Source organism: Morchella sextelata (assembly GCF_020137385.1).
Source record: "Morchella sextelata strain SCLS chromosome Unknown scls_2, whole genome shotgun sequence".
NCBI classification, from domain to species: Eukaryota; Fungi; Ascomycota; class Pezizomycetes; order Pezizales; family Morchellaceae; genus Morchella; species Morchella sextelata.
Genome location: NW_025408617.1, coordinates 2611972 through 2626531, shown reverse-complemented (window position 1 = coordinate 2626531; position 14560 = coordinate 2611972). Strand labels below are relative to the sequence as shown.

Genomic DNA, 14560 nt, shown 5'->3' with positions numbered 1-14560 from the left:
GATGTGGTAGTTGTGATGATCGCAAAAGCTATGTACCTACATACAGGTTTGGTTTTGTGTGGTGAAGGGTTCCCCAATCCCGATTGCCAAACCCCAATGGCAATTGGCCATTGTGGAAACGAGGTTTAGTTACTCTAGATGGGTACATAGTTAAAATCCAGGGTTAGGGATGCATGGGTATGATAAGAGTAGCTAGCTAGGGTTAAGTCTAATACACTTTTCTCCAACCCGTAGAGAGAGATCTAGAGTGTCATAGCTTATGGGCATAGGGCATACACGGATGAATTACCCCGTGGGGAGAGAGAAAAACGTCAAGTCTGAATACCAATGGCTGGATTTACTTGTTATAATACCCGGCGCCGTAGTAGGAAATCTATATCTCTAAATCCATTTCCGCGCCGGCCCGCGGTCTAGCTATCTAGCCCAATACAAAGCTACCTGTAAGTAACGCGACCAAGGTATAAAAAAATCCGTCTAGTACTACAAATACCACAACCACAATTGCAACCCACCACCAGTCTACCCCACCATTTAGACTCCTGATGATGCACGAAACGATACCTTCCGCTGGAAGAGAAAAAAATACAATATATCTCTTTTTTCGTTGGCCAACGCCAAAAGAAGTAAAAAAAAAAAAGAACGCCCACGATGCCGAAAAAAAGAAAGACAATAAAGAAAGTAAAAGAAAGGAATCAAATGTGCCAGTTGTACATATGTACGCAAACCCCCAAAAAGAAAGGGAAAAAACGAATCCTCTACCTCTACCATACGCCGGGAAAAAAACACCAAACCATGAAACCCATTTAAACAAGGCCCCCCCTCAACGCCTAAACACCCAGGTATGCACATACAATCCCATAATGGCCCAAAGGCTCACAAACGCCGCAATTCAAACGCCGCAATTCAAAACTGCGCCGTACTAGACCACTCTTTGCTTGGTACGTCCGCGTCATATTCAGTGCAACTACTGTAGCCACTCGATATCGTAGACGAGGACATTGAGGACGACGCCGACGACGCTGCAGAAGCAGTGCTGTCTTGCCGCTCTCGCGCGCGGAATGGCATCTTGTCGGCGGCAGAAAGCCTAGGGGACAGCGGTGTGCGCGGGGTCATTGTTAGGCGGCCAAGCGAGGAGAGCGCATATGCTGCGGGTGTTTTTGTGGAACGGAGGTATGAGGAGGACGCAGTTGTGGTGGTCATGGTTCAGGTTGAGGTAGGTATATAAGATCTTTTAAGGCAGTGTTAATTTGGGGGGAAGAAAAAAAAAACTCAAGCGGGAATTGAGAAGGGTTATATACCTTAGGGCAAAAGCTTTTTTTTTTTTTTTTTTTGCGGGGGGAGAGAAAGAATTTGCAGGATGTGGAGGAGGGGGTCAAGAAGCAATTATATATTCCGAATTGGGCCAATGAGAAGTTCTAGAATACTGATTAGAACAAAAAACTACCTGCTCAGTGGGGGAGGGGGGGTTATAAATACCACTATCTTGGATCTTAAGCTATGCAAGGGGACGGTACCCTGAAGAAATGTTAGAAGGGGAGGCAGGTCAGAAGCCGAAAAATAATTACTCACCTCGGGGAAGTCGTGACCAGCTGAAAATTCGTTTTGGGAATGTGAATGCAAAAAGGAGGGCACGTGAGGCTGTGTGTGAGTTGTAGGTTGTATGCCGTTTGGTCGTGTGAGTAGGAAGAAGGCAGGTAGCTAAGTAGCTTTACAATGCCGGAGCAGATTTGCGACTTATATGAAGGGTAGAAAAAGGGCAGAACGGAACAATAAATTTATGTGGTGGATGATGTTATAAATCTCCGTGGAGAAGGCTCAGCGCAGTTATATAATCGACAATTGGACTGGCTTCAACTGAATACCTATTCAACTGTATGTATCTGACATGTGAAAGTATACAAAAACGCATACAACAGCGCTAAACTGCTGGTACGTACAGTGTACTATGATGTATGCACGATTCCGATCCGAGTGCTACCAAGTGCAATGCAAATCCAACCAACACCCCACATACAGGGAGTGAACATACCCCATTGGTTGGTTACGCGGTGTTTCTCGATTATCGCAAGGTGATCGAAAGCTTAGTTTTACCGGGTGGACCGAGACGAGAGGAAAAAAAAACGTTTCGCTGTCAGTCGAGCTGTTCTACTACTGGTGTGGTACGTGGTTATTGAATTTTTGTTTCCAGTTGGTAGGAGTAGAGTACTTTAGCTACCATGTAGCTAGGGGTGAACTCTACTCTGGATTAGCTATGTATGCTCTGACATGGTGCCAAGACTTACTTGATAGGTGCATGCAGGAATCCCTGCTCCTCAGTCTTTGAGGAAGACAGAGTAATTGGTAGAGAATGATGCTGGTATTGTGGGGCTCAAGTCTTTGAAAATCATAACCGTAATGATCAAGAAAAAGGAAATTTTTCAAAGATGTGATGGCACTCTGGCCCCACGATATAGCGACTGTCTCTTAGCTCCACGGTGTCTTTTGTAGCAGTACCCCCCACGACGTTTGAAAGGTTAATTAGTGATTTCTAGTGCCACGTACTCGAAAGTGTGTAGAGAAAGTATATTGATTTAGGAGAGGACAAACAGGTCTAAAGACTCCATACCACAAGTTCTTGGCGTTGTATGTGCTACTTGAAGTATTTAAAGTTCTTACTCGGGAGTGACACAAGGCACTTGACGAAAACAGCATGGTAAGACGTAACTACATGTAGTAGGGATCTTGTGCCTCACGCTGCTTATTTCAAAGTAGAAGAATTCGAGTTGTCTAATATTTGAGCAAGGCTTGACGTATAGTACGTGTAAAGAGCGTGTTAAGACCAAAATAAACTCTATCCCTGCTTCCACTATGGTGTTTTAGAGTCCCTCTGGCTGTGAAGAATGTCGAGTGATACCACATGATTATCTATGACATCGACCTCTCTGAACGTCCTAATCCCAAACAATCCGTTACTCTACTCTGAGTCCACGCACCGACACAAAATCTAAAAAGAGTTTATAAAGTACCTACAAATAATAGCAACGATACAAAAGAAATGATAATGATAGCAATAATAACGATACTTAATCGGACAGGGGCGGACCCTGAAGTTGGTGGTTAGTTAATATATAGCACCTGAAGCAAAGGCATACAGGTGGCAGATGGAAATGAAGTTGACAAGATAATTCTAACATCGAATCCCATATCACTCCTTCATAACCTGACTCTACAAATAAACAAGCATGTTTACACACAAAAGAGATGCTCAGAGAGGGCGTATTCTGATTCTTTCGTCATGTCTAGCAACCGACCATCCAATGGTTTTGCCAGCCAACCCGACACTGTACACAATGAAATAGAAACTTGTACAATAATCTGCTAGGATAAGGGCGGGTAAGTGGGAGGAGAAAAAGAAAGAAGAGGAACCATACGGGGGTTACTAGAAGAAAATTAACAATAAAATGCAATAACAATAACCCCCACCCGCCAAGCCAGCCCGCCTTGTTCCGGTCCTGAGCATACAATAAATATTTCCCCATGTTCCATCCAAACCCATCCGATTTCTACAACAGGTTCAACGTACTCCCTCATATTGTCTGTACGCCTAAGCTAACCTTTATTCCGTTTCCATTCGCCGCGGCTCTACACCTTGAGCTCCAGAAAAAAAAATATATAGGAAAATATAATGACAAAAGAAAATTCGTTCCCAAAACAACAAAACCCCAGTTCTTTTATGTCAAAAGGAAAAAAAAAATATATAGTCCGGCAGGCAAGGCCCTGGATCAAGATGAAGAAAAAAATGAGATGGGATAGTAAAAGAAAGCAGCACCCGACCCCAATCATCGTCTCGTGCTCTCTAATCTCCCCATCCCATCATCATCTTCACTATAGCTATCCGAATCCTCTGCCAAATCCGTTAACCCCACCGCACTTTCTTCGTCATCCCTCCCCAGTAGTCTTGCGCCAATGCTGCTCCTGGTCCCTCCAACATCGGACCTCCGCAGCTGCATGCTTCGTCGTACCTGGAGTCCAGTGATGCCATCTGTCGGCACACCTTCATCATAGCTTGTCGAAGCTCGGCCGTTCGCCAGAATTCGTTTTCCATTGGGGTCTGTTCGAGAGATATTGAGAAGATATACGCCACTGAAAATGATTAGGAAGCCACAAAGAAGCGAGATGGTGTTGACGGGATCGGTAGTGTTAAAACCCTGGAAAAGAATGAACGAGGCAATTAGGGTGGCAGTCGTGAAGGTGACGTAGTAAAGAGGTGTAACTCTAGTCAGCGGGATATATATTAGTCTTGATCAATGCTATTGTATGTGGAAGCCCAAAGGGTGATGGTGGTTATACAAAGAACTTGAGAACTGGGTCAAAGCCTTATTAAAGTAGTTCATCTGGGTAAGAATGCAGACTCCAACAACAATAACGAATACATATGTACTAGGATGCGTAAATTGATTTTCCGACTTGTCGCCAGCAAAGGTCAATTTGACAGCAATACCGAATGCTTTGGAGCTCATGACTGTCAATGAACCAACAGTCCCACAGATTGAAATGTAGATAAGTGGGTTCTTCTTTCCGTATTTCGGGGATACAACGTAAATCATTACCGATGAAAAGATAATGACCAATACGCAGTAAAGCAAAAAGCCTATTCACAAGGGCAAACCTGATTAGATGCATGTACAGAACTGGGGAAGCTACTGTAGAAAAGTACGTACCTGGCTGAATTGCGTAGTTCAAGATTTCATCAATGGTAGTGATCTCTTTGTCTGGAGGTGCGTGAAGCACGATGATCACGCTACCGATCAGACAAATTGCACATCCTAGCTTCCCTAAGACTCCCAATTCCTCTTTGAGGAAATATGTGCCCAATACTGCACTATTGCGCCATGGAAATCTCCGTTAGCCAAACTCAATTTCCCCAGATATTGTTCGATATTAGATTATAGCGCAACGCACCCAACCAATACACTCAATGCGCCTAGAGGCGTGACCAAGATTGCCGGTGCAAACGCGTATGCAGCAAAATTCGCAATCTCCCCGAGAATCACTATTCGGTGGGGAAAAGCAGTAGGTTAGTAAAAAAATAAAACTAAGGAGCCGCGCAGGCATGACTCGGGACTTCTCTTCAAGTTGAATCAGTGGGTCCCTTACTAGTTACCATCCCAACCCACCATATGGGGTTCTTTAGATATGTAAACCCCTCCCCTTCGAACCCCGTTCGATCCGCCGTATCTATCAGTCCCTATAGCCGCCGAGGCTGAGGTTAGCGATGCCTGAGAAGACCCCCACACCAGGGAGTGGGAGACGGATATCCGCCGTGAGAGTGTACTTTTTTTGTTAATATAAAGCTTGTTCCTACCACAACGAAGAAACACAATCAGCCACAATATTTACCCCCCAAACTCAGCCTAGACGGAAAGAGCAAAACAAACCTATAGCCATGCTAGAGGTTATAGCCAAAAGTAACCCAATGTATCTGCAAGGCGCCACGACAAGAAATAATCAGCTTCCCCGCCTTGCAATGACGAAATGGCAAATGGTGACGGAATGCGCACTTCTCCTCCATTTTGAAGATCGAACTCTAGAACCTCCTAAATCTTCCTTTTTATGCGCAGTAGATCCAAGGATCTCCGAGAAAATGCAATAATATGATGGATCTAATGTTTGGCCCCTCCTCCCTCAGCTAGCTTTGAGTGAGGCTCTGTAGTTGTATCTTGAGAATGAAAAGAAAGTGGGTAAACGAGCGAATTGAATCCAGCGTCGCGTGAATGAATGAGAAACGATGAAGCAGTAAAGAGCGTGTGTAGGAGAGCGCGCTGATGTGGTTGTTGAAAATCGTATGGGGGTGGTCTGTTATCGCGATTGAATCTGAAGGCCACGCGGCAGGAGTCTAAGACCAGTAAGAGGTGGAAGTTTGTTCGAGGAGAATAAGCCTAGTGCTGGGGGTGTTCAAACGGGTAAGTCCTAGTTTGGGTAGGAGCACAGCGTGCGTAGGGCAGAGAAACAGACGCAACTTCTTGAAGATGCTCTCTGAGGGGTTCGTTCGGTAGAAAGGCACAGACAATGCCTTTGAAAACTCAAGGAAAGTTGCACAGGTCGCTCGCTCAGTGCCAGTAGACGTAGAGTAGGCAAGGCAGTCCGCTGTATGTAATACCTACGTGCGCGAGATCTCCCAGGGGGTGTGTGTAAGGGTAAGTATGTATGGGGAGGGGGGGGGGGTCTAGAGTACGTATGTATGAAGGGGAGAATTCCAGCGGAAAGACGTCTGTCTGACTTTGCAGTAGCAGCCCGTAGCTGTCCTTGCGTTGCGGGGATAGGTAGCTATCTCGGTATCTCGAGACACATAGGAGAGAGATGGCAGATGCCTTGAGGTATGTAGTTTACAGAACGATGCCCAGCATTGAAGCCTGGGAAATCTGTCTTTTTTTCTTTACTTGGCCCCGATACAACACATGAGAGGTCGGTTCGGCTGGCGATCACCCAGCAGCATGCAGCAAGAGCAATAGAGCACTTCTACCCGCGCAACTGATCCTATTTTTAACGCCCAGCCTGAGAAAACAAGGGCCTCGGTGCACACGCCGAATTCAAGGTTGCCTTAACACTTTCCCAACGAAAGAAATCCATATGTACCCAATAGATACTATATAAGTCAGGTTTCCAGCCTCAGCTGAGTGGATCTCCTCTTTCCTTCAAAACTTTATTATTTATAGACTTCTTCCATCGAATTTCTGTCACCTTGGTTCTGACACTTTTTGAAACACCGTCTCTCCATTTCTCCAGTTGGTTTTGGTTCCGATAGTGTGGAAACAGTATGGAAACAATCTGGGACAAGTCGGAAAATGTTGAGGAAAACGCAGGGACCACCAGGCCGTTCCCCCCCCCCCCCTCTGGCCCTTCACACCAGCGTTTCACATCCGCCCTCCTGAAATCCTCCCCGCGCGTAATCTTCCTGAGCACTCAGAGCGCCTCCCCAGACGACCTGTCGGACCCGTGGCCCGATTAGCGAACTTGGTTCTTCTTCCCACGTGAGCTCTGCAAGGTGATAAATGATACCCCGTGTGTACCCGAGGCTCGGTACTACTATCTACACATTATCAGATCTAATACTGAGCCTCCTCGTCGTGCAAAATTACAATCAAATCTAGCGAGGGTGTTGTCCTATTACAGATCAACTTTAATTGTTTTACCCTCCCTCCAGGAGAGTGCTTGTAAGATCGACGTGATTCTGGCAGATTAGTAACGGATAAAGGGGTGTTGTTGTTTCGGCTGTTACGTTTTCTTGGGAAAACAAAATGCTACCGGTACCGTAGATATATGCACACACTTGCCAGGATATTTAATAATCTCGCCAAAAGTCAATACCAAGAAAGGAGTGTATATGTATTTTTGTCGTGGCAGTTGTTAAACCTTGATAGGAGGTTCATAAGTAATAGTCGTCTGTATATCTTAAGCCATGATCCCTTCAACCTCCCAGGTGATATCAAATATCGATTGATACTGCAGTACCATGACCTAGATTTCTGGGTATGAAGAAGATCCGTTTATCTGTCGGCCACGGCGCCGAAATTTCAACCCTCAGCCTTTTTAGCCTAATAAATCGATCGTCAAGATATTCAACCTCTTGACCGGTGCTAGATGTGTATATTTGGACAATTTGGTTATATATATCATACCTTTGACGGAGTACAAGTACCGATTACAGCCGAATCAGATTCCTTCAATGATTTCGTAACTAGCATTCATAAATCTCATTGGAGTGTGTGTATGTATGATGCTATTTCTTCATCCGAGCAAGTGCTTACGAGGAATTAAATGGCTGCTAGCATTGGCGATCAATACTGTTCGCATCTCCCTATGTAATGCATGCGTCGATATCTTAGCCTGGTATGGTAAATTATAAAGTGACTTCAGTACTATAGCTCTTCATCTTGTCAGAACCACAATATATATATATCTGGCGAAGGTACTACATAACCCGAAGTAGCTAGAGGATTTGCTGCCAAAAACCCACCCCTGATAGGAGACTGGTGAGCTTTGACAGCATTACGTAGGCAGACAATGATCTCGACCCTGGCCCAAGAAATCGGGGCATGCATCAAATGACCGGATCATTAATTATCACTCAGTCTTGGCGATATTGTGGCAGAGATATTCTGTGAACTCTATTGGCGATGTTATCATATCCCGGAATTTTTCACTTACCTACGTGTAGTTGTGAGACTTTTCGTTGATCTTAAGTGATGACCATTTTTTTAGGTGGGGGGGATAAGGAGATCTAGACGTGTGTCGTCGGTCGAAAAAGGATCTGTGGAGGCGCTTCTCTCAGAGATAAGTGGTAATTTGAAGTCAAAAAGAGCGCTATGATTGACCGAAGGCAGAAACCGGGCTAGCGCTAAACCTGGGTATGAAAATTTAACTCAAAGTATTGAAACTGTTACCCGACTGATATATCTGTGAGAGGTTCGATCTGTACTATTCATAGTTTCCATGGACTCTTATTGTAAGGGTACATGTAGGTTAACGTCCTTTTCGAGACATTGTCCTAGTATTCTAGCCAACACATCAACCAACGACCAAAATTCTTCGGCTTAACGGGTTATAATAGGCTTTAGGATTTAAAGTATTCTCGAGCGCAGAACAGATGTGGTGAAGAAAACTGACTTACATGCCCTGTAACTGAATTAACGACATCATGCGTAAACATCCAACTATAGGTTGATCCAATACTTTGAGTATATAGCTATCTCTGTGCGTGTTGATGACAAAGGTATGAATATTGCCAGAAGTCAATACGGGTCGTTCGACAAATAAGCTTAGGTATATATATGTATGTTATTTTCTATTTAGCGTTTAGGATCACCCTGGATCATCGATTGCAGGCTATTAGATATTCATAACGATACAGAACGGCAGTTCTGAACCATGATGTTACTCATCAGCTAGATACATAATCCCTCTTCCTCTGCGATATCAGCGTAAGCGCCCCCTCTATCTTAAGTCTCAATCAGATTCGAAATAAACTATATGCTATACACGGCAAAATAAGTAATCAGTAACTGTCGTGCTACTAGCTAACTCTTGAGATATTGGGAAAATAGGGCTGGATTACCAAATCCGGGTTGACGAAAAGTCATGGACCATCCATTGCTCGAGTTCTCCACCTAAGCTACCGGTAAACTCGTCTATAATCCAGGACCAACACTGGAACTGTCAAAATATCAACATATCCCCTCGGCGAGCGGCATTAACCCCAATGTTTTAGTTAATACCGCCCCGCTCAAGGATATATTGAGCATTTCAAGAGTTCCAGTGTTGCTGCTGGACTTTAGACAAGCTCACTGGATGGGTGGGAATTTCACCTCTTGCGTGGTCGTGTACAGTGAAGGCCCCGAACATCTCGCGTCTGCCGAACTTAAGACCCTACAGTCCATAGTTCAAGTTCCCTGGATACGTTCTCTGGTTAAGATGGAGAAAATCTGGCGGCTCCACTTGCCTTAGAAGGCTTAGTGAACTCGCCAGTAAAGGGGTCTCCAATACAATATTTTATGGACATCGCGCACATCTATGAGCTAGGTTGATAGCCTCTTAAACATTTCCGGGATATTTTTCTTTCCCAGGCTTGTCTATTTGAACTTCTAACGCTGTATCAGCTATGTGCATAATTCCTCAGTTGTCCAGGTGCTTTGAGCACTTACTATTTGTTCTATTCTTATTCCCGGTACAAGATGCCGAAGGGGAGGGTGCGCCGAAGAAAATCCCCTTGGCCAAGGGAAAAAATATCACACTTTCAGAAACGAACACTGAGCTCGGAGATCTGTTTGTTTTACTTTTATCGACCCTTTATTGTCATTAGGGTCAAGCTCTAGGTCTCCCATTGTGATCCAGGGAGGAGGGGATATACGTACCGCCAGGATGTTGTTCGTAGAGTCTGTTATCAATGACGTGGAATATATATACGACACATATACTCAGGAGTTGTCTCTAGATGATCGAATATATACTGCGTGTACTCCAAGGCATATAAACAAAACGTATGGAGTGCCTCATGGGATAAAATTCCGCAAAATGGCCAAGATAAATAGTTGTCGCAGTGATGAGTTCCCCAGCTGAAAGGGGGGAATCATACTGTCCAATATGCACCTCATACTTTTTAATGAAGAGTTGTATTTGTGCGAGAAACTCTAACATAATACAGGTGTTATTCGCTGCAGTCGTCAACACCTTCAATTGGCAAGTTCCGATAACAAGCAGAATGCCTGCTATCGTATATCTAGGAAATCGAGATCAAGATTCAATATCTGTGAAGATTTCTTTCGCAACAAGGAGGAAAGATTCGTGTGAACTGGCTAGTTCATGGCGGCTTTGCGCGGTGATAGTCTGTGGGAGGTTGAGACAGCCAGGGAGCTGGCGAAAAGTGCCAGACAGCACCTGACTGCCCCAACCGTGTGGAGTCGAAATATAGGGAACCAGGGAGAGACTTTGAATAGGACAGAGGTGCGGGGTTTTATAGCATTGGCGTCTATGTGCATACATGTACCTACATGGTACCTTTATCGTGCTTAGGTGTTAGGGTAAATTCGGTAGCGAGGATGACAGCTATGCGTGCACACATGTGCTTAAATGATATGCGGAATGCAGGGGGACGTTGCTTAACCATAAATGAACGACCAGACCAGGATACCCAATTGAATGTATTCGGTGGCGATCTCGAGGACACCTTAGTAGTATATACATGTACTTTGTTCAACTGCTGTATACTATAAAAATTAAGGAGTATGGGAAATACTGCACTTGCAGATATTGGATCGACTGCATGTAGGTATTGGATTCGTAAATTCAAAGGTGACCGGCTTGTACCCGCTACTCCCCGAACATGAATCACATATAATCACTCGCACCACGAGATACATGTGACAACATGTACAAGTAGTCAGCTACAATTGATTGGTGACGGATTGACCTTTATGATATGAAAAAGATATCTACAAAGATATATTTACCACTAAATACAGTCAATTCCCTTAAATCCCGCAAGCGGTACCCTCGTGCTCTTGGGATTTGAAAGAAATCTTCTCCCGGGACTTGTAGTAAAGTATGTTGAGATAAGAAAAAACAACTTTTGATACGGAAGTAAATGAAATATTTATAGAAAAAGAAAAAGCCCATCCAAATAATCGTACACTACATAGGTATGCTGAAGGATATTGTGGTATAAATTAAGGAAACTCCATCTACCTACTGAATTACGAAGCTGCCAACAACATCCCTAACATCCCTTTGGTTTGACAGGCCATTTTTGAGTTTTCTACCTCGCTGCTCACACGATCATGCAGCTTCTTTATCAATCCGTCGAACTCGGGAGATTGGCCAAGGGCATGGGAATACATGTCTACAGTCATTAGTCGCTTTCGAGGTTCTCCTTTGGGGAGACACTTACCAAGAATCAACAACGCAACGTCGACAATGACCTCCACATATCGCGGATCAGTGATATATTTGACCAGCCATTTTAGGACTGGTTGTAAGCTTATCTCATCCCTATTTGCCAGTGCAGTCCTTGTCGCATTCCGATAACGTAGTTCATTGAGCAATGTAAAGGTTGTTAACGGAAGTGTATCTGGTACCAAAACTGCGTCTAGCGCGTCTGCATATCTCCCCTTCCTTAAAGTCTTCTCCCAAGATCTCTCTTTCTTGCCCCTATCGCCTAACTCGGCAACGATGTCTGTCCCTTCTCCCTTGTAGTCCATTCCTTTGAGTCTTCGCTTGAGAGCACTGCTCTTCTCCTTCTTTCCTCCTCTTCCGGTAATTGGGTCTATTCCGGCGGCGATCATGTCAAATATTTTGTCCTGGTCCGTAACCTTTGCTTTGTCCTTGCCGCTGCTACGAGTTCTGATAGAGAGCAATCCACCGACCATACCAACAGCAAGATGTTTTTCATCGGGTGATACGCCCACTGAGAGAACAGGTGCGGGGTACTTGATTCCGTGGACCACCTTCCAGGATGTAGGATCATAGATCTTCACGTGTCCATCGAGACCAGCGGTAAGGACCCGGCGTCCAGCAGACGATGACGAGACAGCCATCGAAGTTACGGTCTTCTGGTGATTCTGGAGAACTGTGAGTGGCTTTGCGGCGACGATATCCCAGACTTGGACAATAGGGCCCGAGCCAACGAGAACTGTAGTCGCACCCGGCATTGGGAGAAGCGCATCGATCGCCGAAGGGTGAGAGAGAGTCATGACGCTTCCAGATGCCTGTCGCGGATCCCACAAGCGTGCGGTACCATCGTAAGACCCGGACACGATGAGTGGGGTACTGTTAGTGGGAAGAAAGGCAGCGCTGCGCACATAATCGCTGTGGCCGAGGAACGTGCTGGTTGACTTTCCAGATGGGAGATCCCAAAGCCGCACAGTGGTGTCATCGGACGCAGACAAAAGAGTGGTCAGATTGCTAGGCGAAAACTTTGTTACCTGAACGGGTTGTTTGTGCTCACTCCATGTTTTGAGAATAGCCCTCGAAGAAAGATTGAAAACTTGAATCAGCCCAGTCGCGTCTCCGGCGACAAGAATCTTTCCGTCAAATCGAACATTCCCAGAGTATGCGACGTCTTTAAACCGCGAGATTGTCTTTGATACAGATCTGGTCTTGGAGGAGAATAACTTTACTAATGTTGAGGAAGTAATGGCAAAATCGTGCGGCGCAAGTGGTGAGAAGTGAATTGATGAAACGGAGGCATGTTCATGAATTAGTAGTGGAGACTTGAAGGAAAGCCAGTACCGCTGTTCGGGGGTGGTGGAGGCGGGGAGCGCTGGGAGTTTTGTAGGTTGGATTCGGACGACAGGAGTAGCCATTACGAGCTATAGAAGAGACAGCAAAAGCTATATTAGGGTGGGTGGAAGGCTTAAGTATCAAAGATTGTGTGGGGTTATCTTTTGGTCGATTGGTGCTATGGGAGAATAATGGTTGTGGGATGAAGAATCTGTGTACTGTGTCAATGCACCCAGAGGTTGGATAAATTTTATGATTGAGGCTCCGATCTTCTCGATCTTATCGATCTTATCAGTAAGGTAGGGTTGATTGTTAATAATTCTTAGTTGCGCTTGCGTTACCAGCCGCTGTCATTATCATAAGAGGGTGTTTATGACTGCGCGCCTGCGCACACTACGCACAAGCGTAACGGTGTTACATGTATTAACCCTTCACCTCCCCATCTAACGGGTTCACCCATCTCCTCTCTTTCATAGTGCATAAAACAGCCAATACCTGAGGAATACAAACAACAATACCAGCATTTACACCCATCATCGTTGTCAGCAATGCCGGAGCCTAGGGAGTGTCAGGATCAAGAATTCCCACGATTGTCATTCTCCGAGTGAGTACTAGCTAACCAGAAAATATCAATGGGAAGCCATTGGTGATCATCGTGTGATAGTATTTGCTAACATATTTGCTATTTTCAAGAAATTTGTTCGAGATATTTTAAAAACCAACATTATCCAGATCTCTGGCACGCGATCATAGGTTTATCGGCGTCATGTACCGCAGAGTTCCGCTGGAACAGACCGGTCTTGAAGGTTGCAGACATGGTTAGGCTAGATTGGTGTTTTTCAGTGTGGCTTACGCCGTAGAACTCGTCGAATAGACTGGTCTGTTCCAGCGGAACTCTGCGGTACTATGAGGAATCGAGGGATCGCTATTCAAAACCTTATCTCAACGGAGCGCAGGGTACGAAACCAGGTCGAAGCAACCCTCCCTCCTCGCTAGAGCTGCTCATATTTGGGTAACAATACCAGTCGATGTTCTTTTTATTTTATTGTGTGAGGCGGGCAGCTTCCCCTGGGTAACAATCTATATGTGCAAAATTTCTTATATAGCGAGAGTTTCCAGAGCGAGTTAGTATTTAAAGCGACACACCTCGAATTATTTTCTACAGATTCAGCGGCTTCGTGGAAAACGCTTCAAACCGAGTCTGAATTTTTACGTCCCTCCACCTATAACGTACTCACTACAGCTCTCTCTGATCCACCTCCATCCAAGTGTCAATCGCGTTCATATCGCATCTTCATGATCAGTAATGTACATATGTGGAAAGACTTCAATACATATCTCAACTATCCACCTGGGCCGGTACTATTAACTCAAGTATGGATATTTTCGTCCTTAGATTCATGAATACATGTGCGCCTTGTATCACCATACATAGCGGACTGTCAAACTCTTCGGTCTCTAGAAGTCGGGTGATCAGCTCACCCGTGTAATCCCACAATGCCCGCACCTGATAGGTCAAAAACGCACCGAAGATCTTCCGAGGTCTAGGTTCTAGAATCATATGTTACATGATCAACAGTGCAAGGAACGCTCAGTATATAATGACGGATAGATAGGTATCCCCTAAGGCTACAGGATCTGTCCCTTGGTCGCTTAAACGCTGTATTGATGGGATCAAAGAATCAGATCAGGGAGTTCGTTGGTTGTTGGCTGTGCAGACGGTCTTAAGCTAGCACCAGATCAACTCAGTTGGAACGGGCCCTTCAGACTACGTAAGGCGACCCCAGAAATGTGGTTGGTGGCGAAG

The 14560-nt window shown here is 45.0% G+C and overlaps 4 protein-coding genes across 4 annotated transcripts; all 4 read right to left on the bottom strand.

Moving 5' to 3' along the window:
• Window positions 1-903: 903 nt before the first annotated feature.
• On the bottom strand, window positions 904-1200 carry H6S33_005954 (uncharacterized protein; the record flags this gene model as incomplete). The annotated part of the gene is made up of 1 exon (XM_044837356.1): window positions 904-1200. The coding sequence occupies one exon, from the start codon at window positions 1198-1200 to the stop codon at window positions 904-906; it is 297 nt and encodes a 98-aa protein (XP_044699263.1).
• A 2618-nt stretch (window positions 1201-3818) lies between these two features.
• H6S33_005953 (uncharacterized protein) lies at window positions 3819-5551 on the bottom strand (the record flags this gene model as incomplete). The annotated part of the gene is made up of 8 exons (XM_044837355.1): window positions 3819-4254; window positions 4330-4630; window positions 4701-4861; window positions 4942-5032; window positions 5137-5227; window positions 5315-5340; window positions 5418-5461; window positions 5541-5551. 8 exons carry the CDS (start codon window positions 5549-5551, stop codon window positions 3819-3821), a joined length of 1161 nt encoding a protein of 386 aa, XP_044699262.1.
• Window positions 5552-9570: 4019 nt separating this feature from the next.
• On the bottom strand, window positions 9571-10173 carry H6S33_005952 (uncharacterized protein; the record flags this gene model as incomplete). Its single annotated transcript, XM_044837354.1, has 4 exons — window positions 9571-9617; window positions 9681-9823; window positions 9891-9913; window positions 10126-10173. 4 exons carry the CDS (start codon window positions 10171-10173, stop codon window positions 9571-9573), a joined length of 261 nt encoding a protein of 86 aa, XP_044699261.1.
• Window positions 10174-11228: 1055 nt separating this feature from the next.
• H6S33_005951 (uncharacterized protein) lies at window positions 11229-12836 on the bottom strand (the record flags this gene model as incomplete). The annotated part of the gene is made up of 2 exons (XM_044837353.1): window positions 11229-11374; window positions 11423-12836. 2 exons carry the CDS (start codon window positions 12834-12836, stop codon window positions 11229-11231), a joined length of 1560 nt encoding a protein of 519 aa, XP_044699260.1.
• Window positions 12837-14560: the final 1724 nt, after the last annotated feature.